Consider the following 12269-nt stretch of genomic DNA (forward strand, 5'->3'; position numbering starts at 1 on the left):
ACACAGAATATGAAGAATATTAAAAACATTAGGAGTCAGCTGTCTTCGGCAGTCCTTAAGGTACCAGCACAATAACACACTCAGCAAAATTTCGTCTAATTATCATTGTCGATAAAATCCCACAAAATATCGAGATATAATTTTTTTGTCAATATCGCACACCCCTAGTAGGTAGATGCACCGGGGACCTGATTATAGTACTTAAAGCCTGGAAAAGTCAGATTTTCATATGTCACCTTTAAGATGTTCGCATCAAAAGAAATTTACAAAAGTGATTATATGTCCATAGAAAACACATTAAATGTAAGTAAAGTGTCTACTTTTAAGGTTTCAAATACGTTATCATTGTCGATAAAATCCCACAAAATATCGAGATATAATTTTTTTGTCAATATCGCACACCCCTAGTAGGTAGATGCACCGGGGACCTGATTATAGCACTTAAAACCTGGAAAAGTCAGATTTTCATGATATGTCACCTGGTTTAATCAACCATTGTTAAATCATATAGGTTTCATGATTTCAATTAATTAGACATGTTTTTGAATACAAACAAACAAAAAAATAAATAAATAAATAAAATGGAAATCCAGAAAAAAAAGAAAGGGGAGAAAAAAAAGCTAATTTCACAGGGCCCTGTGTCTCAGTGTACATTCCCTCTATATGCAGAGTGCCTTGCAAAGGTTTAGCCGGCTCATTGAATGAACATATCAAGAGCTCTGCATGACACTCTTCTGTAAGGAAAGGCCATAAAAAGCCATTACTGGAGAAGACGTTTGCCCAGGGCTGTAGCAGCTAAAACACTGAAGTAAAGCAGTTCTCCAGCTGCAATATCATCCCCAGAAACTGAGACGGAGCCTAGATTTGTACAATATAAGCCAACTCTGCTGGTGGCAGCACCTCATGATGCTTTGGTCTGAAGCTTGGAAGAAGGTTTTCTGCGCTACTATAAACATACTGAAATCTGTCGGAGGCATAGCCTGCACATATAACAGCAGATATAAACCGCTTATGGTTCTTCTATAGGCACACCAACACAATATTTGTAATGCAGTCAATGAAAGAATTACCGGTAGTAAGGCACTGAATAAGCAGCAGCACCACATCAGTCTTCATAAAGACTGATATTCAGTTTTCGTCTCACGCATGTCCCAACACGAGCTCAGTGTTTCAGGGCTGCGTTTGACCCGACCGCTGCCAGTCTGTCACAAGACCCTTCCAGAAAAAGACATCGACTGTGGCGCACGGTTTTATTCAAACGCCGAAGCCCTAAGGACCTGGAACAGAACGTGGCAGGGCAGACCTAGTTTTTGTTCCAGTTAATGGAAACAATCAGCTGGAAGCGTGCTGCTTTCTAAGGAAGGCTATTAGAGGTGAGGCTTCTAGTATGGCATCTTCTTGTTGGTTTCTGGAGTATGACTGAATTCACTACTAGCGTAATAGAGATTTACAACATTGCTGATGATGGCACAATACTGTGGATCTCTCGAGATCTTTTCCCCATGTAAATACCACATGAATACTGTAATCATTCAATAGCATGGTATTGCCATCGGATACCAGCACTGTACCACCACAACACTGTAGGGTTGTAGTACTGCAGGCTACATTGTATGGATAAGTGCATAATACAAATAACTAGAAAATCTGATTAGAGGTGAGATGAAACAACTTGAAGTAATAACGAGCATCCAGTTCACTTATTTATCAAACTGTTGATGCAATAATAGAAATGGCTTCTTGTAATAGGCCTAGCTGACTAATGTCATACAACAACAGCTCTGGCTTTATCTTTAAATGCCAAACAGCATCACACATTCAGTGCTGTGTTACTCAGCTAAACATTCATTTTGCAACCACTTTGCATGAAATAGACTAGGAACAGATCCTCAACATGGCCTATGCACAATAGAGAAGCCATAAATCTTCATGTTATGACAGCTCAGCCAATCGCTGAATTCGTCGGCCAGTGTTTGCAGGATGCATTTGAAACTATGATATTTGGTATGTGTTTACAGTACTGCGAATGCGTTGTGTTCCTTACCATTGTGCTGCCTGCGCGACGGAATTCCCCCTCGGAAATGAAGAGCAGTAGATGAGAGCACAAAAACAAGAGGGAAATTCTGCTCCTGGTCTTGCTGTTCTGCAAAGAAAAGGCTGGCTTGGACACGGCAGCAGCGTAATCTATTTTCCGTGGGTTTCACTGCAGCAGCGACGCGAGGAAGCGCCGCAGGGCGGGGAGGGGGGGGGGAGCGGAGGAGGCTCGCTGCTATTGGACGACACGCGAAAGGGGCGGGGAGAAGAGGCGCTGATGGGCGGGCCTTCGATACACTACATACGGGAAACCTAAGCTCCACCCCCTGCCTTCACCCTCACTTAAACACACTTCAATGTCCTTCCCATTAAATAAATCTCTTATTATTGCGTCTAAAATTAAAAACATTCTATGAGAGAACAAAGAAAACATGGTTAGTGAATTTATAAGTTCTTCCAGTTTCATAAACACCTGTTAATCATTTTTACATTATTCCTGAGAGAAGAAATAACGACATTATCCCCTAAAAAGTTTATTGAAATTTTATCAATTTTTTGGTGGGGAAGTACAGTAGTAAGTGTATACAAACAGTAAGATTTTGAATGTTTTTTTTTCCTCTTCTGCTCACCAAGACTGCTTTTATTTGATCCAAAGTACAGCGAAATGTTGAAATATTTTTACTATTAAAAATAACTGTTTTCTATTTGAATTTGAATTCAAATTTTGTAATAAAAAGTCATTTATTCCTGTGATTTCAAAGCTGATTTTGCATCATTACTCCAGTCACAATTCTTCAGAAATCATTCTAATATTCTAATTTGCAGCTCAAAAAACATTATTATTATTATTATGTTGAAAACAGTAGATTTTTTTCAGGTTTCTTTGATGAATAGAAAGTTCAGAAGAACATCTTTTGATCAATTTAAAGCATCCTTGCTAAAAATAATAATAATAATAATAATAATAAATTACTGACTCCAAGCTTTTGAATGGTATAGTGTATAATGTTACAAAAGCTTTTGTATTTCAGATAAATGCTTGGATCTTTCTATTCATCAAAGAATCCTGAATAAAAATGCACACAACTGTTTTAAATATTGATAATAATAACAATAATAGTAGTAATAATAATAATGCTAATGTGTACTTTTTTCCCCTGAAAGTCTGGTGTAACCTTATATAAACATACAGTTTAAAACCGCCACAAAAAAGCATATTTTTAAACTGTTCGCACTGCAGTGAGATGGACAAGTAGCCTATATATGTTTACGTTCAAATCGAATCTGATTAGATTAGAACTAAACCCTTTAAGACGGTTTTAAAGTGCTCTTACTTTAAGGTCTCATCGTGGTCTTAGGACTCGTTTAAGATGTTAGGATGTTTTATGAGCATGCTAACACCTAATCTTCTTGATATTTCATTAACACTATGCTAGAGCGCCACCTGCTGGCTGCATGTTGAGATCATCTCAACAGCCAAGTGCTACTTTATTTTGGTAACCCTCTGTTATCAGTCATGTCCAGTTGTGGGATGAGCAAAAAACATGCATAATAAGGGTATTTCCGCAATGACACTGAAAACCTCTGCGTGGTGCTGCATGCATGTGTCAGTGCAAGACTACTCAGTTAAAGCATTTCTGGTATACTTTATTTTTCTTTAAACAGTATTAGCATTTTGAAAAATGCAAAAATATGGAAAAATACACAATTATTGCACATACATCACAATGCACCATTACAAAATACTCATAAAAAGACACACTAGACATATATCGATACGGGTACAATTAACTGCGAAAATGCTACATTTATGTGTATTAACAAGTCTAACATGAAATCTATATACAATGTCAAATATTAAAGTAAACTTCATACTCACTGGGTTCTTCAGAGGTAGACAACTGGAAGGAAAACTGCAAAAGAGACAACACTACAACAAACAGTTGGTAAAGTGCAACTATTGCATCAGATACAGTGCATTGATTTTCCAGCAGCACCAAGACTAATCCAACAAAACTCCCACTTCATCGCAAACGTCTAAGTCACACGTCGCTAACAGGAAAGGCTCCATCAGGAAGCGCTGATTCATACTTCACTGAGAACGACAGTGTGCTGTGTCTAGCCCAGTATCTGTTTCTTCAAAGGAACAGTTCTTTATTGATCCACATGAGGGTACGCGTGTCGTTGGGTTTACACTCGTACTCGATGCTGTTGAAGCTGTTGCCCCATTGGCAGTGGTCTCTCTTGTTGTAGTTGTAGAACTTGGTCTCGAAAAGCCCTGCCTGAGTGAACTGAAATGACAGAAATGACACATCTTCACATACTTCTTCTTCAGCCTGTATAGTTTCAAAATCCTCAAGCTGCATTGCTATACTTATTTCTAAGAGAACAAAACCCATTTGGAAAGCGATCGGCTCCTCAGGTGGTCAATTCTCACCTGCATGTTGACTTGAACAGGTTGCCTCTCTCCGGATTTGGTTTGTGCTACTCCCTCAGTGTCATATATCCCAGCGTACACTACAGACTGAGGGTCTTTAGACTGCTGCTCCAGGGGAAAAGTCACTCCGCCAATAGTCATGGATCTGAGGAATGAGACTGGAGAGAGGAACGCCTGGATATGTGTAGGCCTAGGAACACACAAAGAATAGCCTACATGCATTACAACATGCAACCCGCCAGACTGATGCCTTATGCCGAGTTCACACTGCACGATTTTCAAACTCGTCGGATCGCCGTTGTTTTCACACTGCGTGACTATCTGGGGTAGCATTCAGTTGCTGCTGTGTTCACAATTGCAACTGATATTCTGGTCTATAACTCCTCCTGGAGCATCCCTCTGCCCTGTATCTTGGTCTCTCATTGGCTGTAGGTCATCGCCGATGTAGTTTTCAGTCAGAAATCATTGCACACAGTGTGATTGTGAATCGCCGACAGCTCCAGATATTTAGCATGCCAAATATTTCACGGGCGACGTGTCGGCGATTCCCTCACATGGCGTCTTTGATAATTCACACTATGTGATTGTCACTCGCGTGAATGAGCACCGATTTGCCTCCGATTTCGGGCATTTGTCGGCGATTTTGCAAAACCTGTCGGCGAGTGAAAAATCGGGCTAAAATCGTGCAGTGCGAACTCCGCAATAATCGTCTGGATTTGACTGCCGAAGGAAGCAATCTGTCAGTGCATGAGATCCTGTAGGATAAACCCCACAATCATGACATCCCATATGTATCATCACATGCTACATACAAATGATGTGTTTTCATTTCAGTATTTTCATTTATTTTCACTATTATTAGTTAACCATAGTAATAACATGGCATTTTTTTTTAATTGAGTAGCTACCAAGTACAATGAATATACGCATAGCCTACAATAATAAGTCTGCATTATTGTCTTGTATAATAGCTATTGAGCTGTAAAATGGTTGTGCTTTGTAATTTTTACATCGCAAAATAAACATGCGGTTTATTTATTCTTATAATCATGGCAAATCATTTCTCAGACATCGAAATGCATCAACGCATCTCAACGCTGATGCAAACGAAGCTTTATTGAAAACAAGAAATCTCTGATCAATAATTTCACTGTCTGACAATGTACTCACGTCGCCTCAACTGCTCCCGGTTTGATGACCACGTCGATCCTGTATTTACACTCTAAAAAATGCTGGGTTAAATATAACCTAGCGCTGGGTTAAAACAACCCAATAGCTGGGTTTGTCCCTTTTTACCCCAACCGCTGGGTCAAAACAACCCAATAGCTGGGTTTGTCCCTTTTTACCCCAACCGCTGGGTCAAAACAACCCAATAGCTGGGTTTGTCCCTTTTTACCCCAACCGCTGGGTCAAAACAACCCAATAGCTGGGTTTGTCCCTTTTTACCCCAACCGCTGGGTCAAAACAACCCAATAGCTGGGTTTGTCCCTTTTTACCCCAACCGCTGGGTCAAAACAACCCAATAGCTGGGTTTGTCCCTTTTTACCCCAACCGCTGGGTCAAAACAACCCAATAGCTGGGTTTGTCCCTTTTTAACCCAGCGCTGGGTTAAAAAGGGACAAACCCAGCTATTGGGTTGTTTTGACCCAGCGGTTGGGTTCAAAACAACCCAACCGCTGGGTCAAAACAAGCCAATAGCTGGGTTTGTCCCCCTTTTTAACCCAGCGCTGGGTTATATTTAACCCAGCATTTTTTAGAGTGTAGTTCCCGTCAGTAATTTGATGGTTCGGGTTTGACCGAATCTCGTCCGGTCCGATTTGAAGTAGACAGGTCCGTTATTCGGAGTGGTTTTCAGAGAAATGCCGATTTTAATCAGCTGGGGGGGTATGTCAGCCATGACGCCAAACGATGTGTAAAGCTGGCAGTCAGGTGCGGGGAAACAGGTCAAGATATTTCAGGCTGAACGCCGTAACGCGTTAAACAACGCATCGCAGAAAGCACGTCCAAAGTCATGTCTGCTGTTCCGGTCCATAATCCGCACAAGAACAGTAATCCGAACAAGCGCATGTCTGTGTGAGCTAATGAGGTCAAGAGAGAGGCGGTGGAGCCCACTTCAGATTAACACATGCTGCATCGATTGGTGCATTTGGGTAATCGATCAGTCAAATGTGCTTCTGCCAAAGTATGTGTCTTCCAGAACAACAGGCTTCTGTTGCTCAAGGATATCAAGTGTGACGAGTATCATTCTGCAGTGATGCCACTGAACAACAGACTACATTAACATCAACATAATATGGCAGGTTATACACTATCTTGGTTTTTGAACATGCAACATGACAATATCATGTGGTTTTGGGCATCAAATGCAATGGTATTTCTTTAGTTACCTTGAAGTACCATGTACTGCCCTGATGAAAAAAATCAGTCACAGAAATTCTAACGATTTCCATTACAAATAACATTAGAGAAACATTACAAACTATCAACTTTTAACCAGAAGAAGAAGAAAAAAAAACATTAAAATGGTTTCCTGTAGTGTGTTTTGGGACATATTCCATTAGGATTTAGTGGTTTTACCAAGCCACCGTTAGAAGGTGACAAATTATCCATAGAGACCCACAGGGACCCATTACAGTTTCCATTAAGACCAATATAAATGCCATTATGACCCGTAAAAGCATTACAAATTCTGTGATGGTTTGTATTGTTGTATTACACAGCAGGGTGTAAATGATATGGTAGACTTATATGAACGAATCAGAACCGTGGTATCAAAATACAAATCACAAAGACGCTATTACTATGTTAACACCACGGAACTTGATTTGGTAATCATTTATTACAATACAGTATATATTTAGTGGTATAACCACCATCTGATATATCACTGTATCAAAACAGCACCACCTCAGTGCATTGTGTCCGTCTTCAGTAAAGCTATTTCGTCTGTATTTGGATAAGCTTCTGCTCTCCACTGCATCTGAAGGCACGGATGAGGTAATGAGATAAAAGCGTATTATCTCATGTACCGAGGTACAACTCTCTCACTTCCTTTCAAAACCATGTGTGAAAAACACATATATATATCATGAAATAATCCAGTAAACAACTGGATAATGCTTTAATTTATCAGGTGTTAAAAAATTACTTAAATTATTAAGATTAAGAAAATTATTATTCTAGATAAACTGCGAACCCAGCCTAGGTCGGGTCCTTCTTCTGTGACCACAAACATGCACCGCACCAGTCTTCTGTAACACTTCAACTATCTTCATTCAGCTTCCTGTGAGAGTATTGTTTCTCTAATGTGATTAGTTTGTTGAAGTATTATTCCCACAGAAGGTGCAGGCTTCAAAATATGGTCCATTGCTGCACCAAAATAGGTTCATAAAGGGCCTTCTTATCAAGAACCAGTTTTTGACAATACGCTTCTTTGCAGATGTTAAATGAAAGTCCATTTTAAGGCCAGAATGGACATTTGTTTTTAAAGAATATGGCTAAAAAAACTCTTTCTTTCACTGTCGTTGACAAGCATAAAATAATCATGCGTGCCTGTGGGCTCGTTATCACTAAACACAAGCGTATCGTTTGCCCTCTGACTCGTTTGCTGTGTGGGTTGAAAACACAGAGGAAACTAGCTGACCATGAAGTTGCCTGTCAGGCAGTGCGCAACTTCCCTTTCATCAAAATGTGTCTACAAGTCAACAGAGGTTACACGTCAGACACGAATTCGGCTGAACTGTGTGAACTTACATTCACCACTCCCTGTAGACCGAGACTCGCTGCTTTACTTCACAGCTATGGAGCCAACAACAATCAGAGAAGGGTACTTAGTGAAGAAGGTAAGGCTGGGGTTTATCTGTGATTCTGTGGTACAATAATAGCTTTTCTGTGGTGTGCTTCAGGGTTTGTGATATGCAGCGTTATGTTTTCTGTAAAAAGTAAAAAAGTTACTTTTAAAAGTAATGCATTACAATATTGCGTTACTCCATAAAAAAAGTAACTAATTACGTTATTTACTTTTTATGGAAAGTAATGCGTTACGTTACTTTTGCGTTACATTTTAAATCTGGACAGGGCTTGCTTGTTTGTTTTTTAAATAAAAAAGTTCTATTTTTTGGCAAATATAAAAGCCTTTTCACACCAAGAGTGAAATGAATAAGCCTCAGGCTGAAGGAAAAGTACATGTACGTCCGTACAGTAGAATGCAGAAGAAGACATTTCAACACACTTCAGCAATAAAAAAAGACACACAAATGTTTATCTAGAGTAATTTTGGCTTATTAGTACGGTTGAACTGGATCATCGAAGGTCAGAAGCAAATAGAATGAGATTAAATACATAAAGGATATTTGTGTTGTTTAACATTTAATTATTGCAGGTTTGCGTCATATATTCTGAGTTGCATTATTTTTATTAATTTTGATGAATACTGAATCTGTGTGTTTTTTTGTTTTTTTTTTGAGTGAGATGAATTAATGCATATTCATATTTATTTTAGAACTACAGTAACATCTTCTGATTTCTCTCAACATGGGGACAGGAGCTGTCAGTCAATAAATTGAAAAAAAAAGTAACTTGCGTTACTTATTTCAAAAAGTAACTCAGATATTCTCTTGTAAATTAAAAAGTAATGCGTTACTTTAATAGTTACTTGAAAAAGTAATATGATTACGTAACTCGCGTTACTTGTAATGCGTTACCCCCAACACTGCTGGTGACCTTAAAAGGAAATTTTGCTGACAAGGAAAAATGAAAGATATCCCAAACAAACTCTTTATTTAAAATCACTGGACTACATAAAAAGAAATGACAAGATGTTTCGGTGTTCATCCAAACACTTCAGTTGTAAAACTGAACATTTTATACCCTTAAAAGTTTTAGAAAGTCTCTACATCAACAAAATTAAAGATACTTTTGCAATTCAGACTTCAGATTAACCCAACAGCATTTGTATGTCTGGCTAATTGAGGTGTTTGATATATCGGATGTATTTTTCGGTGCTGACACTGAGCAATATAGGCTATATGTGTCCCTGGAGCACAAAAGCAGTCTTAAGTCGCTGGGGTATATTTGTAGCAAAAGCCAAAAATACATTGTATGGGTCAAAATGATAAATTTTTCTTTTATGCCAAAAATCATTAGGATATTAAGTAAAGATCATGTTCCATGAATGATATTTTGTAAATTTCCTACCGTAAATATATCAAAACCTAATTTTTGATTAGTACTATGCATTGCTAAGAACTTCATTTGGACAACTTTAAAGATGATTTTCTCAATATTTGGATTTTTTTTGCACCCTCAGATTACAGATTTTCAGATAGTTGTATCTCAGTCAAATATTGTCCTATCCTAACAAACCATACATCAATGGAAAGCGTATTTATTCAGCTTTCAGATGATGTACACATCTCAATTTAAAAAACAAACTGACCCTTATGACTGGTTTTGTGGTCCAGGGTCACATATTAGCATAAAAGTACCAAGGCAAGGCTGTACTCTCTTGGTTTTTGAACATGCACCATGACAATACCATATATGACAGTACTGATGTCATGTGCTGATGTTTTGTCATGTTTTTCCACGAAGTTGTAAAGTTGCTCTATTTTGGGAATAGATGTGGAAACATCCTCCTCTTTTTACAAAAACACAGTCATTGCAGCATGCACTGTAACGTACATTTCATTTTGTCCACACACTCATTTATTTAGGGATTGAACCCCTAAAAATAGTTTTGGGATAGCATTTCATAATATTCTTGTCTTTAGGAAACACTGTAATGAAAACAAAACTAAATTTGTGCATGAGGATCTGGCAGCTGAAAATATAGTACAATTCAACCCACAGCTGTGCGTGTGAGCTAAAACAAAGAAGTGAAAACGACCGAAATTGAACGTTCACACTTCACTGAAATTCTTTTGTGCACTGAAATTCAAACCGTGCTGATCTAATCCTTTATATCAAACGGTATCTTTCCTTTAGCTGCATGGATTGAAGTAACAAGCTATTTGTTTATAGCTCAGCACTACTGCTTTTGTATTCACTATCTGCATCGCTGATTTTAGGAAGCTACAGCAGAGAAGTGTTGTTGTTTTGCAGGGGACGGTGCTCAACTCGTGGAAGGTGGTGTGGGTGGTGTTAGCAGATGACGCCATTGAGTTTTACAAGAAGAAGACAGACAACAGTCCGAAGGGAATGATCCCTCTGAAGGGAGCGACTCTGGCCAGCCCGTGCCAGGATTTCACTAAAAGAACGGTGAAGGAATCAGACGTCTTTAAGACAAGTATACTGATGACATATCTAGAGTTTTTCATGAATAGCTTTCATATGCTTTTGTCAACAGCTAGTGTTTAAGGTCAGTACGGCTAAGAACCAGGGGCATTTCTTCCAAGCGACTCACCTGGAAGAGAGGGAGCTTTGGGTTAAAGATATCAAGAGAGCCATCACTTGTTTACAGGGCGGCAAGAAGTTTGCCAGGAAGTCAACGCGCCGATCCATTCGGTTACCAGAAAATGTTAACCTGAGGTATTACACTGTGATTTCAGTAATAAAACTGGATCATATTTGAAATATTAGTGATCTCGTTGGCATATACCTGTTTTGAATTCAGCTCATATTATGCAAACTGTTTGTTTTCAATGACTGAATAAAAGAGTGTCTGTTTTCTTCTAAAACCTAAGAAATAGATGGTAAATATAGTTTTAAAGACCCTGCTGTGAATTACAAAGCCGTTAAAACACTGCCTTTGTTCTGTCTGTCTGCAGTGAGCTGTATGTTCTAATGAAAGATCAAGACAAAGGAGTGCAAGAGCTGAAGGTAGAGAAGGATAAAAGGCTGTTCAATCACTGTTTCACAGGTAAAATGTTCATTTCAGCTCCAGTGGTAAAATAAAGAACTAGACCAAACCTGCTTACTACCATAAATGTGACCCTGGAGCACAAAACCAGTCATAAGGGTCAATTTTGAATAAATAAGCTTTCCATTGATGTATGGTTTGTTAGGATAGGACAATATTTGGCCGAGACACAACTATTTGAAAATCTGGAATCTGAGGGAGCAAAAAAATCCAAATATTGAGAAAATCATCTTTAAAGTTGTCCAAATGAAGTTCTTAGCAATGCATAGTACTAATCAAAAAATAAGATTTGATATATTTACGGTAGAAAATCTACAAAATTTCTTCATGGAACATGATCTTTACTTAATATCCTAATGATTTTTGGCATAAAAGAAAAATCGATAATTTTGACCCATACAATGTATTGTTTTTGGCTATTGCTACAAATATACCCCAGCGACTTTAGACTAGTTTTGTAGTCCAGGGTCACAAATGAGAAATATTACCGTGACACAGCTGAATGATCACACTTTATTTTAAAGTCCAGTTCTCACCATTAACAAACCATTAAATTTAGCCTCAATAAACTCTAATTTGCTGCTTGTTAATAGTTAGTGCGGTAGTTGTTCAGTTTAGGTATTGGGTAGGATTAGGCATGTAAAATATAATCATGCAGAATATGTGCCTTATAAGTACTAATAAACAGCCAATATAACAGGCATGCTAATAAGCAACTAGTTAACAGTGAGAATTGCTCCCTATACTAAATTGCTACCATTTTTTCTAGAGGAACATCTCCATTTAATCTCTCTTTCCGTGAGTTTTGTTGACCTGTAAAAGTCTCCCGGTGGATCTGCTGGCAGGAAACACAGTAATCGACTGGCTGATTTCTGAGGGGAAGGCCAGAAACAGACCGGAGGGACTGATGCTGGCCACCGGACTGCTAAACGAGGGATT

General features: G+C 38.6%; 2 protein-coding genes and 1 pseudogene across 2 annotated transcripts in view; 1 reads left to right on the forward strand and 2 right to left on the reverse strand.

Moving 5' to 3' along the window:
• LOC107680167 (calcineurin subunit B type 1-like) overlaps window positions 1-2214 on the reverse strand; it is an 18133-nt gene extending 15919 nt beyond the window's left edge. The window contains exon 1 of the mRNA XM_016475949.1: window positions 2045-2214. Within this exon, the coding sequence (XP_016331435.1) occupies window positions 2045-2047 (3 nt within the window). The 5' untranslated portion in view covers window positions 2048-2214. The remainder of the gene's footprint in view (window positions 1-2044) is intronic.
• A 1958-nt stretch (window positions 2215-4172) lies between these two features.
• On the reverse strand, window positions 4173-6368 carry LOC107680165 (CB1 cannabinoid receptor-interacting protein 1-like; annotated as a pseudogene).
• Window positions 6369-8121: 1753 nt separating this feature from the next.
• LOC107680162 (pleckstrin) overlaps window positions 8122-12269 on the forward strand; it is an 11356-nt gene continuing 7208 nt past the window's right edge. Inside the window, exons 1-5 of the mRNA XM_016475945.1 lie at window positions 8122-8313; window positions 10574-10729; window positions 10818-10999; window positions 11239-11330; window positions 12176-12266. Of these exons, the coding sequence (XP_016331431.1) occupies window positions 8272-8313; window positions 10574-10729; window positions 10818-10999; window positions 11239-11330; window positions 12176-12266 (563 nt within the window). The 5' untranslated portion in view covers window positions 8122-8271. The remainder of the gene's footprint in view (window positions 8314-10573; window positions 10730-10817; window positions 11000-11238; window positions 11331-12175; window positions 12267-12269) is intronic.

The sequence above is a fragment of the Sinocyclocheilus anshuiensis genome, unplaced genomic scaffold (genome assembly GCF_001515605.1).
Source record: "Sinocyclocheilus anshuiensis isolate Anshui unplaced genomic scaffold, SAMN03320099.WGS_v1.1 scaffold1202, whole genome shotgun sequence".
NCBI classification, from domain to species: Eukaryota; Metazoa; Chordata; class Actinopteri; order Cypriniformes; family Cyprinidae; genus Sinocyclocheilus; species Sinocyclocheilus anshuiensis.